This window comes from Pseudophryne corroboree, chromosome 6, assembly GCF_028390025.1.
Source record: "Pseudophryne corroboree isolate aPseCor3 chromosome 6, aPseCor3.hap2, whole genome shotgun sequence".
NCBI lineage: Eukaryota > Metazoa > Chordata > Amphibia > Anura > Myobatrachidae > Pseudophryne > Pseudophryne corroboree.
Window position 1 is genome coordinate 141,772,870 of NC_086449.1, and position 16,446 is coordinate 141,789,315.

General features: G+C 46.9%; 1 protein-coding gene across 2 annotated transcripts in view; it reads left to right on the forward strand.

Annotated features, from left to right (window-relative positions):
* LOC134935056 (melanin-concentrating hormone receptor 1-like) overlaps positions 1–16,446 on the forward strand; it is a 36,546-nt gene that overhangs the window by 19,010 nt on the left and 1,090 nt on the right. For both annotated transcript variants that reach the window (XM_063930361.1, XM_063930360.1), the window contains exon 3: positions 15,832–16,383. In XM_063930361.1, coding sequence (XP_063786431.1) covers positions 15,832–16,383 — 552 coding nt within the window. The remainder of the gene's footprint in view (positions 1–15,831; positions 16,384–16,446) is intronic.

Consider the following 16,446-nt stretch of genomic DNA (forward strand, 5'->3'; position numbering starts at 1 on the left):
TCAGTGCTGAGGCATCCTACACTGGCAGAAGCTGACAATTTCTGAGAAACAAGATTCATTTAGATCTGCTGGGAGGCAGTGCTTCTCAGACTCGGTCATCAAGACTCACTAAGAGTCCAGGCGTTCAGGATATGCATGCTTGAGCAAAAGTGACTTAATTGGTACCACAGTCTTTTTTGAATGACCCTCTGTGCTCAAGCATGGATATACTTCAAACCAGGAATGTTACGGGTGTATATAACCAATCCGATTCTAGCTTCTAGAAGGTGCTAGATAAAATGACAAGTAGAATCTGATTGGTTGCTATGGACTACATATCCACTTATATAAAACCGCACTTTATTAAATATACCCCTTAGAGTGTCTTGTTCTTTCTGTCCAAAAGTTTGAAAAGGGGGGGGGGCGGGGAGGGTGGATTATGCTTTTTGCATATTTGAGATTCTGGGTGCACATCTTTACAATCACTCGGATGATAGGGTTAGATGCTCCCTATCAGCAGAGTAGTGTGTACCCAGCTTGACCCCCTGTGACCTCATATACACCGAGCTAGAAATACAGTGGCTTAATATGTACAGCATTCTATAGGATTGAGAGGTTGGCTTGTAAAATATTAACCAGCACTTAAGGTGTGACCTCCCGATCCAACAGTTGCAGGCGCATTTTAGGCTGTTTATCGGCTGACACTCCTGCATCCACACCTATACAATTGTTTGGCTGATCTTCCAATATCTGGTGATTGGGCCGACGACTGTATAGGTACGTTACCCATCTTAAGACTGAAGGGAATGGACCCAGAGTATCTTCATTTATTGATGCTGGGTGGAGGACAAAGCATAGCATATACTGTATAAATCTGTTCTTGCATACTGTATATAAATGTAATCTTGATACTTGGAAGGTACAGTAGGGTGCTATTTTCCAAAGACTATACAGTGTCAGACTATTCTCTAAGAGACGTGAGCTGTAGGTATCTTTAGTGCCTGCACATATGTTCTTGTTGCATAGAATTAACTCCAGAAATAGACCTCTTGTGAGCAATAGACCATCTGAAGGCTGTAGTTCCGACTGAGTCATGACGTACTTGAAATTGGGGACCTAGTGGCTTTACACATTACTTGGAAAAGAAGGAGGAGATGATGCCCTTTATGTGGAGAGAAGGAGACAACCTTCTTTAATATAAGGTATTTAGGAGAGACAGTGAGACTCTGAGTTGCTCTGAGAAACTGGAGGAACAAAGGAGGGGGAGTATTTAATAACGGGGTGATTTACATAACTGCATCAAACAATGAGGGGGGGGAAACAGCATCAATAGCATTTTATTGGTGACGGTCATGAATTCTCAGGTCCAAATTTTAAAGGGAAAGCGTAGATTTGCTTATTTGCACTCTTTTTTATAACCGTACAGATGCAACTGGTGTAAGTATGGCTGCCATATATTGTACGTGTTCATTATTAAAAACAGAGACACCTTTATTTTAGAGCGGCTCATATAACCAAGCCTTTTCTCATGAAATACAAAGGTGGTAGATGAACAGTGTGTTCAAATGAAACAGAACAAACACTTGAAAAAGAAAAGCTTTCTATTTGATAGGCGGAACAGGACTTGAGTGGATTGCAAATGCCTAATGCCTGGCAGTTTCTCTGTGAATGTAATTATCACAGTTATTGTAAAAAGGATAGAAGCACCGATCAGTTGGCGCTTCATACCTGACATGGGATAACTAGGGTTAAAGATAAAGTGCTAATTTAGTTGTTAAGCGAGCTAGAAGATGCCATTTTGTACCTTGGTAAAGCCATGCGGCACTGCAATGTAAATTTATAGACAGATTAGAGTTGGGAGTGGGTGTTGTCTTAGATCAACCATAAATCGCAGTGTAAACATAAAGCCTGATGGTTTGCATACATCTGCCATGTTTTGAGACTCTGTCTGCAGCGTCCCCTAAGCCTCAGCATGACTGACATGCTGCACCTGTTACGCTGCAGGGAAGGTACGGCGGTTGTGTCGCCACCTGTCTTCTGGGTGCCAAGCCAATGGCTGCATCTTTTGCTGCACCTTCTCTGGCCCCGTCTGTGTGAAAACACCGGCCATCTTGAGTAGCCTGAGGTTACTCAGATGACTGATGTTCACACAAAGTGATCCGATGCTGGATCTTCGGACGCAGATCACAGAAGCCGCCAGGAGGTGTCTATGTATACAATGTGATTACTTTGGCATTAGTACACAGTATTCCTGCACATCCGCTGCATACAGACACAGCTGTGTGCAAATCCGCTACATGCAAAAGCAGACAGTATTCTATCAGCATGCAGTCCCCTCACATGACAACATGGCTTATCAAGCTGTACATTTACTCCTTTTAGGATGGAGGTAAGCCATAAGGCTTAATCCTGCACTCACTACAAATGGGCTCTAATCATAAAGTACAGCTATCATACTCGAGTCCCAACTATCCAGATTTCAGCAAAACAGTCCCAATATTGACAGGATAGTCCCAATTACTACTGGACGTTCCTGATTTCAGCCTGTGATCAGGTGTTTGGGAGGTAATGCAGCATCATACACAGATGAGGCAGGTGCCTCCTCTGTGTGTGTGGCACAATAAATAGCTGTTTTCTAGTAAGAATACTGATCAGTGGTGTGGTCACGATTATTATGATGCAGTCACGACCCCCAGCCTACCAAGTTCACACCCACTACAAAATGTATACTCTGCAATGTTGCCTACAGTATATTTGTTCTTTTACAAATGAAAAAGCTAATGACATACAGTATGTTTATGAAACAACACCCAAGAATAGCTAGATTATTCTGGGGTTCTTACAAAATCATCTTGAGGACTGATAAAATAATGAGAATCACCTGACACGCAATAACATTTGAATTTCAGCTAAGGCTGTGCTACACACTGTACGCATCATTTATTTATTTTTAAAAACTAATATTTTAGTATAATATTCATTTATCCCTTTTAAAAGTGGTCATTTGCTGCGGGTAATTGGCTATCTGATTAGCCCCTATGCGGTGCGCTCCTCCCCGTGATGCCGACACTTACCGGGGATTATGCTTTGCGTGCCTCAGGCATGCATATCATGATCCGCAATAAGTGCCCCCTAGACCTGCGATAAGTGTCCTGAAAATACACAGGTCAATGGCTTTTCGTGGGACCTATGTATTTTCGCACAAAAAATGGGTGTTTTAATGGAGGACCTAATTGGGTAGGGTAATTTAAAAAAAAATGCAAAAAACACCTATTTTTTGCGTCCGCGGCACTATTGCGGGTAATTGGATACCCCCCTTACAGTTTGCCAAACATGTAGAAAGTATGTGGAAGTGCAGATCTGCTGTGTGTAGCAGCTATTGATAAAAGTGCAACACAATGGGGCCTAATTCATGTTTGTACACAAATGCAATTCTAGGCTACAGAACTGCTAACGTTAGCAAGTGCTGCTTCTGCCCAGCAATGAAAAGAGATGCACACCGGAGCCATTGCAAACTCAATCACAGCTGCGTACACATTCTCAGTCTACATGCAACAATAGGGAACATCAGGGCTAAGGGTTGTTCCATGGCTACGCAGACTGGACACACTAGTAGCGACTCAGACGCCATGTCTTAGCATGTACAATCACACAGCCATCAGCAGATACACGCCCTGAAAACCGCCAAGACACGTCTGCATTTTCCCAACCACTCCTCGTAAACTCTCCATTAATGTCTCCAAACGGTCACTTCCTGTCAATCATTTTTTCATAAAATAATCACTGCAAGCGAGAGTGAAGCAGCACTTTCGTGCATGCACACTGCGATCGCGGCACATGCGCAGTCTGCCGATAATCGCTCCATTGCGTGTTAAACTCCCATTGCGACAAACATGAATTAGGCCCCATGTCCTGGGACAGTCAGCATTCTGTATGGCTCAGAGTTAAACCATGAAAAAGGGGACCGTCATATCACTGGGGGGAATGAATACTGGGAAGTTTATTACAGCAGCAAAGCACTGAGTCTTGCGCATGTCCAAATGCAGATGGATTCGGCGGGTATACTATCTACAAACTGTGCCTGCGGCGTAGAAAACAACTGTAGACTGCGCATGCGCTGCACTATGTAGACACAGACTGAAAGAGCAGGTGGGCCAATCTATGCATTGACGGATCACTCTGTGTTGTGCACACTTCTGGGCAGCAACCATGTGAGTGCACAGAACAGATGTGTCCCGCGATAGTGTCATGAAAGCATTGTGGGCATGTAGGATGAGAGTGCGGATGGAGGTGGGACGCCTGTTTCTGATGCATCCAGTACAGATTGGATTTAAGTGCCAATACTAATAATGATGATGACAGAACATCAGGCGGGCCATCTGCATAAGGCGAGCGGATATTCTGCAGGGGGATAATAACATTAACATAGGCCCTCATTCCGAGTTGTTCGCTCGGTAATTTTCATCGCATCGCAGTGAAATTCCGCTTAGTACGCATGCGCAATATTCGCACTCCGACTGCGCCAAGTAATTTTGCTATGAAGATAGTATTTTTACTCACGGCTTTTTCTTCGCTCCGGCGATCGTAGTGTGATTGACAGGAAACGGGTGTTACTGGGCGGAAACACGGCGTTTTATGGGCGTGTGGGAAAAACGCTACCGTTTCCGGAAAAAACGCAGGAGTGGCCGGAGAAACGGGGGAGTGTCTGGGCGAACGCTGGGTGTGTTTATGACGTCAAACCAGGAACGACAAGCACTGAACTGATCGCAGATGCCGAGTAAGTGTGAAGCTACTCAGAAACTGCTAAGTAGTTTGTAATCGCAATATTGCGAATACATCGCTCGCAATTTTAAGATGCTAAGATTCACTCCCAGTAGGCGGCGGCTTAGCGTGAGCAACTCTGCTAAATTCGCCTTGCGAGCGATCAACTCGGAATGACCTCCATAATGCCAACACAGTGTGAACACTGAGAATCCTATATATCAGATAGTGCTGGGATCACTGTAATGTAACAACAGTTAAAAAACACTTTTTTTAACTAATGAATGGCAAAAATATTAAATTACTGTATTTCAGACTTATTATTATTATTATTATTATTATTTTTGTTGTTATTATCTTTTATTTATATGGCACCACAAGAGATCTGCAGTGCTCAGTACATAAACACGCTGCGCTCCAGGCTTCAGGGGCACTGTGTGACCGCAGTGAGGGGCGGCTGGAGCCAATGTTATTACCCACTACTGGCACATATTACAGGGGTTTTAACCCACTGTAAACCCTATTCTGTCACCTCAGCCAGTATAAAAAGCGGGAAGGCTGCGCGCCTTTAAGAGGGCGGAGCCTTCACTATGAGTGGATCCAGCAGCTCACCAGCGCCATTTTCCCTTCTACAGCTTACAACAGGCAGCCTGACAGGAAAGTGCAGCTCCTCCACATGGACTCCAGAGCACCTCAGCGGTACCAGGGGGTCATAGCAAAAGGGGGGGAGCAAAAAACTGGTGTACTGAGCCCTATTAAGGGTACTCAGTTTGTGAGCAATGATAAGATAGAGAAAATTGTCTCTTTGTTGTGCGCCAACAAAGAGACAATCTTCTCTATCTTATACAGTGTACCAACAAAGAGACAATCTTCTCTATCTTATACAGTGTACCAACAAAGAAACAATCTCCTCTATCTTATACAGTGTGCCAACAAAGAGACAATCTTCTCTATCTTATACAGTGTACCAACAAAGAGACAATCTTCTGTATCTTGGCCCTCATTCCGAGTTGTTCGCTCGGTATTTTTCATCGCATCGCAGTGAAAATCCGCTTATTGCGCATGCGCAATGTTCGCACTGCGACTGCGCCAAGTAACTTTGCTATGAAGAAAGTAATTTTACTCACGGCTTTTTCATCGCTCCGGCGATCGTAATGTGATTGACAGGAAATGGGTGTTACTGGGCGGAAGCACGGCGTTTTAGGGGCGTGTGGCTGAAAACGCTACCGTTTCCGGAAAAAACGCAGGAGTGGCCGGAGAAACGGTGGGAGTGCCTGGGCGAACGCTGGGTGTGTTTGTGACGTCAACCAGGAACGACAAGCACTGAACTGATCGCACAGGCAGAGTAAGTCTGAAGCTACTCTAAAACTGCTACGAGGTTTGTGATCGCAATATTGCGAATACATCGGTCGCACTTTTAAGAAGCTAAGATACACTCCCAGTAGGCGTAGGCTTAGCGTGTGTAACTCTGCTACATTCGCCTTGCGAGCGAACAACTCGGAATGAGGGCCCTTATACAGTGTGCCAACAAAGAGACAATCTTCACTATCTTAACTTTGCCTTCAATCATATTGTCTATGGCAGCACCCCCAACATAAGGTTGTGAATCAAACCATAATACATGTATTAATGGGGTATTTACTACATCCAAAGGAAAGCTAATACATTTTGACTTGTGCAGAAGATATCCACCCTTTTCCTTTACCCCGATTACTCAGTTTGTGACCTGGCTAAGTACATACTTTAGCTATAGGGGCGCAGTGTGGCTGGCTCCAATATTCTGTGTCTCCCTAGAAGGGCTCTGTGTGGGTTAACTGTGCTTTTAACCTATTCCTCACTGTGTGTGTGTGTGTGTGTGTGTGTGTGTGTGTGTGTTCTTTTATATTATTATGTCAAAGGAGTGTGTATCATGCACTCAAGGAGTGCTTTTCTCAACCGGGGGGATCACTGCCATGTACTCAGGGTAGCACATATTCTCAAGCTAGTGGATCTGAACCTGTATGGATAGATTCATTAAAGGGTATGATTTCAAATATTTCAAACAAATTGTCCCCAAATGAAAAGGAGACGCAATATTTAAGGCAATCTGTAGATGACCTGATGAATAGAGATTCAGTGGTTATCCCGGCGTCTCAGACCCCTGCTATTTGTCCACAGAAGCGTACTCTGCCTAAATCATGCAAGCTGACACCGATGATGATGTATCAGACCCAGAGGAGGGTGAGGTGGACTCGGGAGGGGGGAGATGCAGCTTTAGCCCAGGAAATACAGGCCCTGATTGAAGCTATTAGAGAGGTCTTACACATTCCTGACAAGGTGTCAGAGGATGAGGAGGAATCCTTTTTTAATGTGAAAAAGAAATCCTCTGCTACTTTTCCTGCTTCTAAGGAATTAAATTCCCTTATTTGAAGCAACTTGGGTTAATCCTGACAGGAACTTTCAGATTCCAAAAAGGTTAATTACATCTTTTCCGTTCCCTCAGGATGGCAGAAAAAAAAAATGGGAAAACCCACCGATAGTGGATGCTTCGGTTTCCAAGCTGTCACGTAAAATAGTTTTACCTGGGGCAGCTTCGTTGAAGGATGCTGCAGACCGCAAGATTGAGACCACTCTCAAGTCTCTGTACACAGTGGCGAGGGTGGCCCAAAGACCCATTATAGCTTGTGCACGCATCACTAGGGCCATTGCAAAATGGTCTGGTAATCTAATTGATGGATTAGATACCTTGTCCAGGGGGGGGGGGGGGATTATTTTACTCCTACAGCATATACAGGATTCTGCTAACTTTATGGGGGAGGCAATAAATGAGATTGGATTGCTCAACTAGCATGGCAGTGTCAGCATGCAGGGGCTTGTAGCTACGCCATTGGACTGCGGATGCAGATTCCTGGAAAGGCGTGGAAATCCTTCCTTTCACAGGTGAAGCCCTTTTTGGAGATGAACTGGATACGTGGCTATCCAAGGCTACGGCGGGTAAGTCTACATACCTTCCTTCCGTAGCACCCCCGGCTAGAAAATCCTACTCTGCACCTACTTTGCAGTCCTTTTGGACAGCAAAATTTAAAGGTAAGGCCAAAGGTGCTTCTATTGCATTCAAAATAAATAGAGGTAAGCCCAGAAAGCCTGCAAATACAGTCTCACAGGATCAGACCTTCAGTTCTGCTTCCGCAAAGCCTTCAGCATGACGGTGCACAGCACTGCCTGGTCAACAGGCAGGTGGGAGCCCGGTTACGATATTTCAGTCACGTATGGACCACATCATGCCTGGATCCATGGGTAAAAGATCTTATCATCCAGGGCTACAGACTGGAGTTTCAGGAAATTCCACCTCACAGATTCTTTAGATCCGGCTTACCAGTTTCACCAGAAGCAAGTATGACCTTACAAAGTGCAATTCAAAAACTGGTACAGACTCAGGTCATTGTTCCAGTTCCTCTTCATCTACAAAACAAGGGTTTCTATTCTAACCTGTTTGTGCCACCGAAACCAGATGGTTTGGTGAGGCCCATTTTAAACCTCAAGTCACAGAACCCGTATTTTCAGGTGTTCAAATGTAAAATGTAGTCGCTGAGGGTGGTGATCTTAGGTCTGGAAGAGGGAGAATTCCTGGTGTCTCTGATTATCAAGGATGCATACCTTCATATTCCGATTTGTCCACCTCATCAGGCTTATCTAAGGTTTGCGTTACGGGACTGTCACTACCAGTTCCAGGCCCTGCCCTTTGGGCTATCCACGGCTCCGAGGGAGTTTACCAAGGTAATGTTGGAAATTATGTTTCTCCTTCGCAAGCAGAGAGTGAACATAATACCGTACATGGACGAACGACTGATAAAAGCGCCGTCCAGGGAGAGGTTGTTACATAGCATTTCCCTCTCCACACGAATAATCCAGGATCACGTGTGGATTCTAAATCTGCCAAAATCTCACCTGGAACCAACATGGAGGCTTCCGTTCCTGGGGATGATACTGGATGCGGAGGTACAGAAGGTATTCCTTCCTCTAGAAAAGGCATTGGTCATTCAATCAATGGTAAGGGACATCCAGAAAGCCGCCCCGGATATCGGTACATCTGTGCATTCGCCTCCTGGGAAAGATGGTAGCTTCTTATGAGGCACTGCAGTACGGAATGTTTCACGCAAGGTCCTTCCAGCTGTTTCTGCTGGACAAATGGTCCGGCTCGCATCTACACATGCACCAGAGGATACATCTGTCACCAAAAGCCAGGATTTCTCTTCTGTGGTGGCTACAGACTTCTCACCTGATGGAGGGCCGAAGGTTCGGGATTCAAAATTGGATTCTGCTAACCACAGACGCAAGCCTCAGAGGTTGGGGAGCAGTCACCAAGGGGAAACACTTCCAAGGAAAATGGTCAAGTCAGGAAGCCATTCTTCCAATCAACGCTCTGGAACTAAGGGCCATATACAACGGCCTTCTGCAGGCATCACCTCTTCTTCACAATCGAGCCATCCAGATTCAGTTGGATGATGTGACGGCGCTGACGTACATAAACCGACAGGGCGGAACGAAGAGCAGAGCAGCAATGTCAGAGGTGACAAGGATCCTCCTCTGGGCAGAGAGACACGCGGTGGTGCTGTCCGCGTCTTCATTCCGGGCATGGACAACTTGAAAGCAGGCTTCCTAAGCAGACACGACCTCCACTCAGGAGAGTGGGGCCTTCACCCGGAGGTGTTCAGGTGCTTAACTCGTCAGTGGGGGACTCCTCAGATCGACATGATGGCCTCTCGTATCCACAAGAAGCTCCAGCGGTATTGCTCCAGGTCAAGAGACCCACAGGCAGTGGTGGTGGACGCTCTAGTGACTCCGTGGGTCTATCAGATGATGTATGTCTTTCCCCCACTTCCACTGATCCCAAGAATTCTCAAAAGGATAAAAAAGGAAAGGGTTCAAGCAATTCTCATTGCTCCAGATTGGCCAAGAAGGGCTTGGTATGCGGATCTACTGGAAATGCTTCTGGAGGATCCGTGGCCTCTACCTCTTCGGGAGGATCTTCTGCAACAGGGGCCATTCATCTATCAAGACTTGCCGCAGCTATGTTTGACAGCATGGAAGTTGAGCGTCTAATTCTAGCCCGGAAAGGGATTCCGGACAGGGTAATTCCTACCTTGATCGAAGCAAGAAAAGGAGTAACATCTAATCATTACCACCGGATTTGGAGAAAATACGTCTCTTGGTGTGAAATCAGGAAATTTCCTGCGGTGGAATTTCAGATGGGTCATTTTCTGCTTTTTCTGCAGTTGGATGTGGACGTGGGCCTACGCCTAGGATCCGTAAAAGTCCAGATTTCGGCCTTATCCATTTTCTTCCAGAAACAGTTGGCTTCCCTTTCGGAGGTTCAGACATTCTTGAAAGGTGTTCTGCATATCCGGCCGCATTTTGTACCTCCCACGGTACCTTGGGATCACAACGTGGTGTTGCAGTTTCTACAATCTGAATGGTTTGAGCCTTTACAAGAGGTTGATGTAAAGTTTCTTACGTGGAAGACCATCACACTGTTGGCCTTGGCTTCAGCAAGACGTGTGTCAGAATTGGGGGCGTTGTCTCACAAGAGCCCCTATTTGATTTTTGAAGAAAATAGAGCTGAACTCAGAACTCGTCAGCAGTTTCTTCCAATAGTGGTGTCTGAGTTTCATATCAACCAGCCTATTGTGGTACCGATGCTTACTGACACCTCTACTACTTCAAAGTCCCTTGATGTTGTGCGGGCTTTAAAGATCTATGTCAAACGGACAGCTTGTCACAGAAAATCCGACTCGCTGTTTGTGCTTTATGAGCCCAAGAAAATTGGGTGTCCTACTTCGAAGTAGTCTATTGCTTGCTGGAGCACGCTAACTATCCAGCATGCTTACTCTACAGCAGGTTTGCTGGTGCCTAAATCTGTTCATGCCCACTCTACTCGGTCGGTGGGTTCTTTCTGGGTAGCTGCCCGGGGTGTCTCAGCCTTACAGCTCTGCCGAGCGCCAACTTGGTCTGGTTCGAACACGTTTACTAAGTTCTACAAGTTCGATACTTTGGCCTCTGAGGACCTTCAGTTTGGTCAATCAGTTTTGCTGGAACCTCAGCACTCTCCCACCCGGTTTGGGAGCTTTGGTACATCCCCATGGTACTAATGTGGACCCCAGTATCCTCTAGGACGTAAGAGAAAATAGGATTTGAATTACCTACCGGTAAATCCTTTCTTGTAGTCCGTAGAGGAAACTGGGCGCCCGCCCAGTGCTTCGTGTTTCCTGCATGGTTACTTGGTTAAGTATTGTTGTTGGTTCAGCTGTTGCTGTTCCTGTTCATGTTGGGTTAACATGATTTTCATCTTGTTTGTGTGTGCTGGTTCGAATCTCACCACTATCCTTTCTGAATCCTTTTCTCAAGATATGTCCATCTCCTCGGGCACAGTTTCTAGACTGAGTCTGGTAGGAGGGGCATAGAGGGAGGAGCCAGTGCACACTGTTGATTTCTTAAAGTGCCCATGGCTCCTAATGGTACTAATGTGCACCCCAGTATCCTCTACTGACTACGAGAAAAGGATTTACCGTTAGTTAATTAAAATCCTATTTTCTCCTTCATCAATCTGGGGGACGCTGCGCACTTACTAAGGGGATATTCCAAAGCAAGCTAACAAGAGGAGGGAGAAATGGTCGGCAAAGCTGCCTACAAAATAGTTTGCCCAACAGAGGCAGTCTCCATACCAAACGAATGGAAACGGTAGAACTTTGTGAAGGTATGCACGGACGACCAGGTTGCCACTCTGCAGAGTTGCCCAACAGAAGCACCCCCGCTAACTGCTCAGGAAGCACCAACAGCTCAAGTCGATGTGAGCCCATAGTGGAACAGAAACTGGAACAGTAGATTAAACATAAGCCTGACAAATAGTGGACGTGACCCAACGAGCCACCATATTCTTGGAGGCCGGCCAACCCCGCTTAGGAGCATCAACCAGAACTAATAGCTTCCATCTGGGAAAGATAAATGCATAAAGCCCGAACTACATCCAATAACGCTGTGTCGATCTTCAGCAGCTAAATTGGAACCAAAGGCAGGAAGAACAATGTCGTTAGAAACCACCTTTGGCAGAAACGAGAGCTTAGTATGCAAAACCACCCGATCCTCATGTAACACTAACTAGGGTGGCCTGCAAGAAAGTGCTGCCAACTCGGAAACTTGCCAAGCTGAAGCAATAGCCAAAAGGAAAACTACCTTTTTAGAGTGAGAAAACATAACTCAACCGAGTCCAGATGTTCAAAGGGAGGCTTCTGGAGAGCAGTAAAAACCAAATTTAAGTTCCGTGGAGGAACTGGGGAACATAAGGAGGTTGAATCCTCAAAACACCATAGAGAAATGTCTGGACTTCTGGGAAAGTAGCCAATCTCTTCTGAAATAGAACGGACAAGGCCGAAACCTGACCCTTAAGTGATGAAAGGCGAAGTCCCTTCGTCACGTTGTCCTGAAGGAAAGACAAAAGACGCGACACACGAAGAATTCCAGGAGCAACTTTCCGTTGTTCACACCAAGCTATGTAGATACACACTGTGATAAATTTGCAACGTGACTGGCTTCCTAGCCTGGAGCATCGTCTTCGCTGCATCACGAGAGAAACCCTTTGATCTTAAGATGCGGGATTCAAGAACCATGCCATCAAAGCCAGTTGAGGTAAATCGTGGTGGTGACAAGGTCCTTGAAGAAGAAGATCCGGATGCAGTGGTAGATGATAAGGCTCCTCAGTCACCATGCTGCGTAGAAGAGTGTACCATTGGCGCTGAGGCCAATCTGGCAGGATGAGAATGACTGGAAGACCCTCTGATTTAATTCGTTGAAGTAGCCGCGAGATCGGGGGATTGGGGGAAACACATAACCCAGCCGAAACCTCCAAGGAGCTGTCATGGCATCGACCAACGAAGCCTGAGGATCTTGCGATCGAGACCCGGACTGATGCAGTTTCTTGTTGAGACAGAATGCCATGAGGGCGATGTCGGGATTTCCCCACCGAGACACTAGCGAGAGGAACACGTCCTGATGAAGTTCCCATTCGCCTGGATGAATCGTGTGGCGGCTGAGTAAATCCGCTTCCCAAATTTCCACTTCCGGAATGTGGACTGCAGAAATGGCTGGAATCTAGGACACTGCCCAGATGAGGATATATGATACCTCTCTCATGGCTCTCCAACTCCAAGTTCCACCCTGCTTGTTGATGTATGCCACTGTGGTGGCGTTGTCTATTGGAATGCGTACGGGATGACCTTGGGCCAGAAGCTGCACCTGGAGTAGTGCATATCTTATCGCTCTCAATTCCAGAATATTGATCTGAAGCGAAGACTCCTGATTGGTCCAGAGACTCTGAGGGAGAAAATTAGTGAAGGGACATGACCAAACGCTGCAAGAGCAGGTTGTCTGTCCTACCTGTAATAGTCACCTCCTCAGTGCTGTGTCTGGTGACAGAAAGCCCCAGAGGCCGCTGGCATGGTGACTTTCTGGAGGCAGGGTTATTGAGAAACAAGGCGCACAGCCACTTATCTATCTGTCTATCTATCTATCTATACTCACTCACAACATGCTTGTCGCCTGTGTACAAGGACTAAGCATACTTGAAAACCAATATGAAACTAAAACCTGTCTAAAAACTAGCAGCAAAGGAAAACTGTGCCTGTCCTCCAAGGCACAAAACTAAAACTGGGGCTGGATCTGTGGAGAGACTGTAGATGGGAGGGGTTGGAGGGGGGAGGACTCTCTTTTAATAGAATCTCTGCCAAGATCCATACCACACACTCTAACCCCTTAGTAAGTGCGCAGCGTCTCCCACATGATGAAGGAGAAAAAAACAGCACAGTTTGAGACAATATAGGACAAGTACAAGGTATATACAGGAAACCAGGGGTTAGGTGTCATCAAAGGGAGTATTGAGTATAAGACAGTGTAAGTAAGAGAAGGAAAGGCATGTGACGGGAGAAGGCCCTGCTCTTGCGAGCTGTCTGCTCTCCCAGAATGTCTGGAAGATGCCCTAATTTTGTGGTATTTTCCTGGACCTCCAAGAAAGTAGACCAGCCTCTCGTCTCTGCCCACTTCCTGGAGAAGTGAGTGGTCCAGTGGCACAATGATGAGATTTGTGACAAGTCGTGGAATCAGCGCCGTAACTACGTGTGTGCCAGGTGTGCCTGGCACACAGCGCAGTTGCCCTGAGGGCGCAACGGCCAGCGGCTTGTAATGAGTCAAATTGACTCATTACAAGCTGCCTCTGCTGTGTGCGCCACGCTGGAGTAGCCGGTCCGGAGGCAGGGGAGGAGAGCAGCAGCGCCGGAGGCAGATGAGAAGGAGGAGGAGGGAGGGGGACTGGAGCCACAGCAGCGCTATGTATTTGGTGGTGGCGCCGCTGCAGCAGTCCTCTCTCCTTCCACATTGGCTGCCCAGCGCTGCTGTGAATGCTGGGATGCGCTTCCCAGCATTCACAGCGGCGTCGGGAAGCCAATGTGGAATTAGAGGGGACGGCTGCAGCGGCACCACCGGCAATTACATAGCGCTGCTGCGGCTCCAGTCCCACTCCCTCCTCCTCCTTCTCCCCTGTGGCTGCCCGGGATCTGATCATCTGCCAGCACCGAGGAGCCTGACTGCCAGCGCGGAGAGATGGTAAGTCCTCTCTCTCTCTTTCTATTCTGTGTAAAAAGGGAGACGCAGTCTGCCGTAATGTGTAAAAAGGGGGACGCTGTCTGCCGCAATGTGTAAAAAGGGGGACGCTGTCTGCTGTAATGTGTAAAAAGGGAGATGCTGTCTGCCGCAATGTGTAAAAAGGTGGACGCAGTCTGCCATAATGTGTAAAAAGGGGGACGCTGTCAGCAGCAATGTGTAAAAAGGGGGACGCTGTCTGCCGCAATGTGTAAAAAGGGGGACTGTCTGCCATAATGTGTAAAAAGGGGACGCAGTCTGCCGTAATGTGTAAAAATGGGGACACAGTCTGCCGTAATGTGTAAAAAGGGTGACTATCTGCCATAATGTGTAAAAAGGGGGACGCTGTCTGCCGTACTGTGTAAAAAGGGGGACGCTGCCTGCCGTACTGTGTAAAAAGGGGGACGCTGTCTGCCGTAATGTGTAAAAAGGGGGACGCTGTCTGCCGCAATGTGTAAAAAGGGGGACACTGTCTGCCATAATGTGTAAAAGGGGCTCTACCTGGTGTAGTGACGCTACTCTGCAGCGTAATTTGAATAATGGAGACTACTGTGCACCGTAGTATGAATTGGTATTATTTTGTGGCCACGCCCCTTCCCGTGAAGCCACACCCCTATATATTTTTCAAGCACCTGAGGCGCACACTGCACCTGTCTTGCATAGAGGAGGTGGGGTGCGCCAATGCCGTTTCTTGCACACAGCTCTAAAATACCTAGTTACAGCACTGCATGGAATTATACAGTAGGGAGGGCATTATACAAAAGGAAGGGCATTATATGGTAGGAAGGGAGTTAGAAAGTAGGGAGGGCATTATACAGTAGGGAGGGCATTATACGGTAAGAAGGGCATTATAAAGTAGGGAGAGCATTATAAAGTAGAGAGGGCATTATAAAATAGGTAGGGCGTTATACAGTAGGGAGGGCACTATACGGCAGGGAAGGCATTATAAAGTAGGGAGGGTGTTATACAGGAGGGAGGGCGTTATACAGTAGGTAGGGCATTATAAAGTATGTAGGGTGTTATACAGGAGAGTGGGTGTTATACAGGAGAGAGGGCATTATACAGTAGGTATGGTGTTATACAGGAGAGAGAGTGTTATACAGGAGAGAGGGCATTATACAGTAGGGATGGTGTTATACAGGAGAGAGGGCATTATACAGTAGGGATGGTGCTATACAGTAGGGAGGGCATTATACAGTAGGGAGGGCATTATACAGTAGGGAGGGCGTTATACAGTAGGGTGGGCAATAACACAATTCACAGCACCTCTGCTCTGACAGACATTGCCAGGTTGTAAAAACTCTGCAAGAATGCGATAATTAACATTTTAATATTAAGTTGTTTAAACAACTGACTGCATGACCTGGTTCTGTGACTGGGACAGGCATCTAATGATACTGTATGCTTTCCTTTGTCTCTTGGCAGATATGTGGCAGTCGTGCACTCCTCCACCATGGGCCAACGACGGAGTGTGCGATGTACATGGATAGTGACAGGGTGTGTGTGGCTATGCTCGCTCCTCCTCAGTACCCCTGCACTTCTGTACTCCGGAGTACGATGGGGAGAAGGTGTGGCTCTGTGTGTACTGGATCTTCCTGGAGCGCCCCCATCCCTCTATTGGTACACGCTGATGCACAGTCTCCTGACATTCCTCCTGCCTCTGTCAGTTATTGTAGTGCTGTACTCCCTCACCCTCCACCACCTTTCTCGGGTTATGAGGAGAGTCCAAAGGGCTCCATCTCAGCGTAGCCGCAGGGTCACCCGAATGGCTCTGGCTATCGTCGCTGCTTTTCTGTTCTGCTGGGCTCCTTTCCATGCAGTGCAGCTTGTAAATCTGTTCTCCACTGGGCCTCCTTCAAGCTCTACTTTCTACCTCAATCAAGCTGCTATCTGCATGGGATATGCTCACAGCTGTGTCAGCCCCCTGCTGGTCATCTGCTGTACCGAGGGCTTCCGGGAGCGGCTGCCGCATGCACGGTGAGCACATCTGAGCCTGCTATTTCTGCACTTTCATACTGTTTATAAGTCGCTTATATGGAA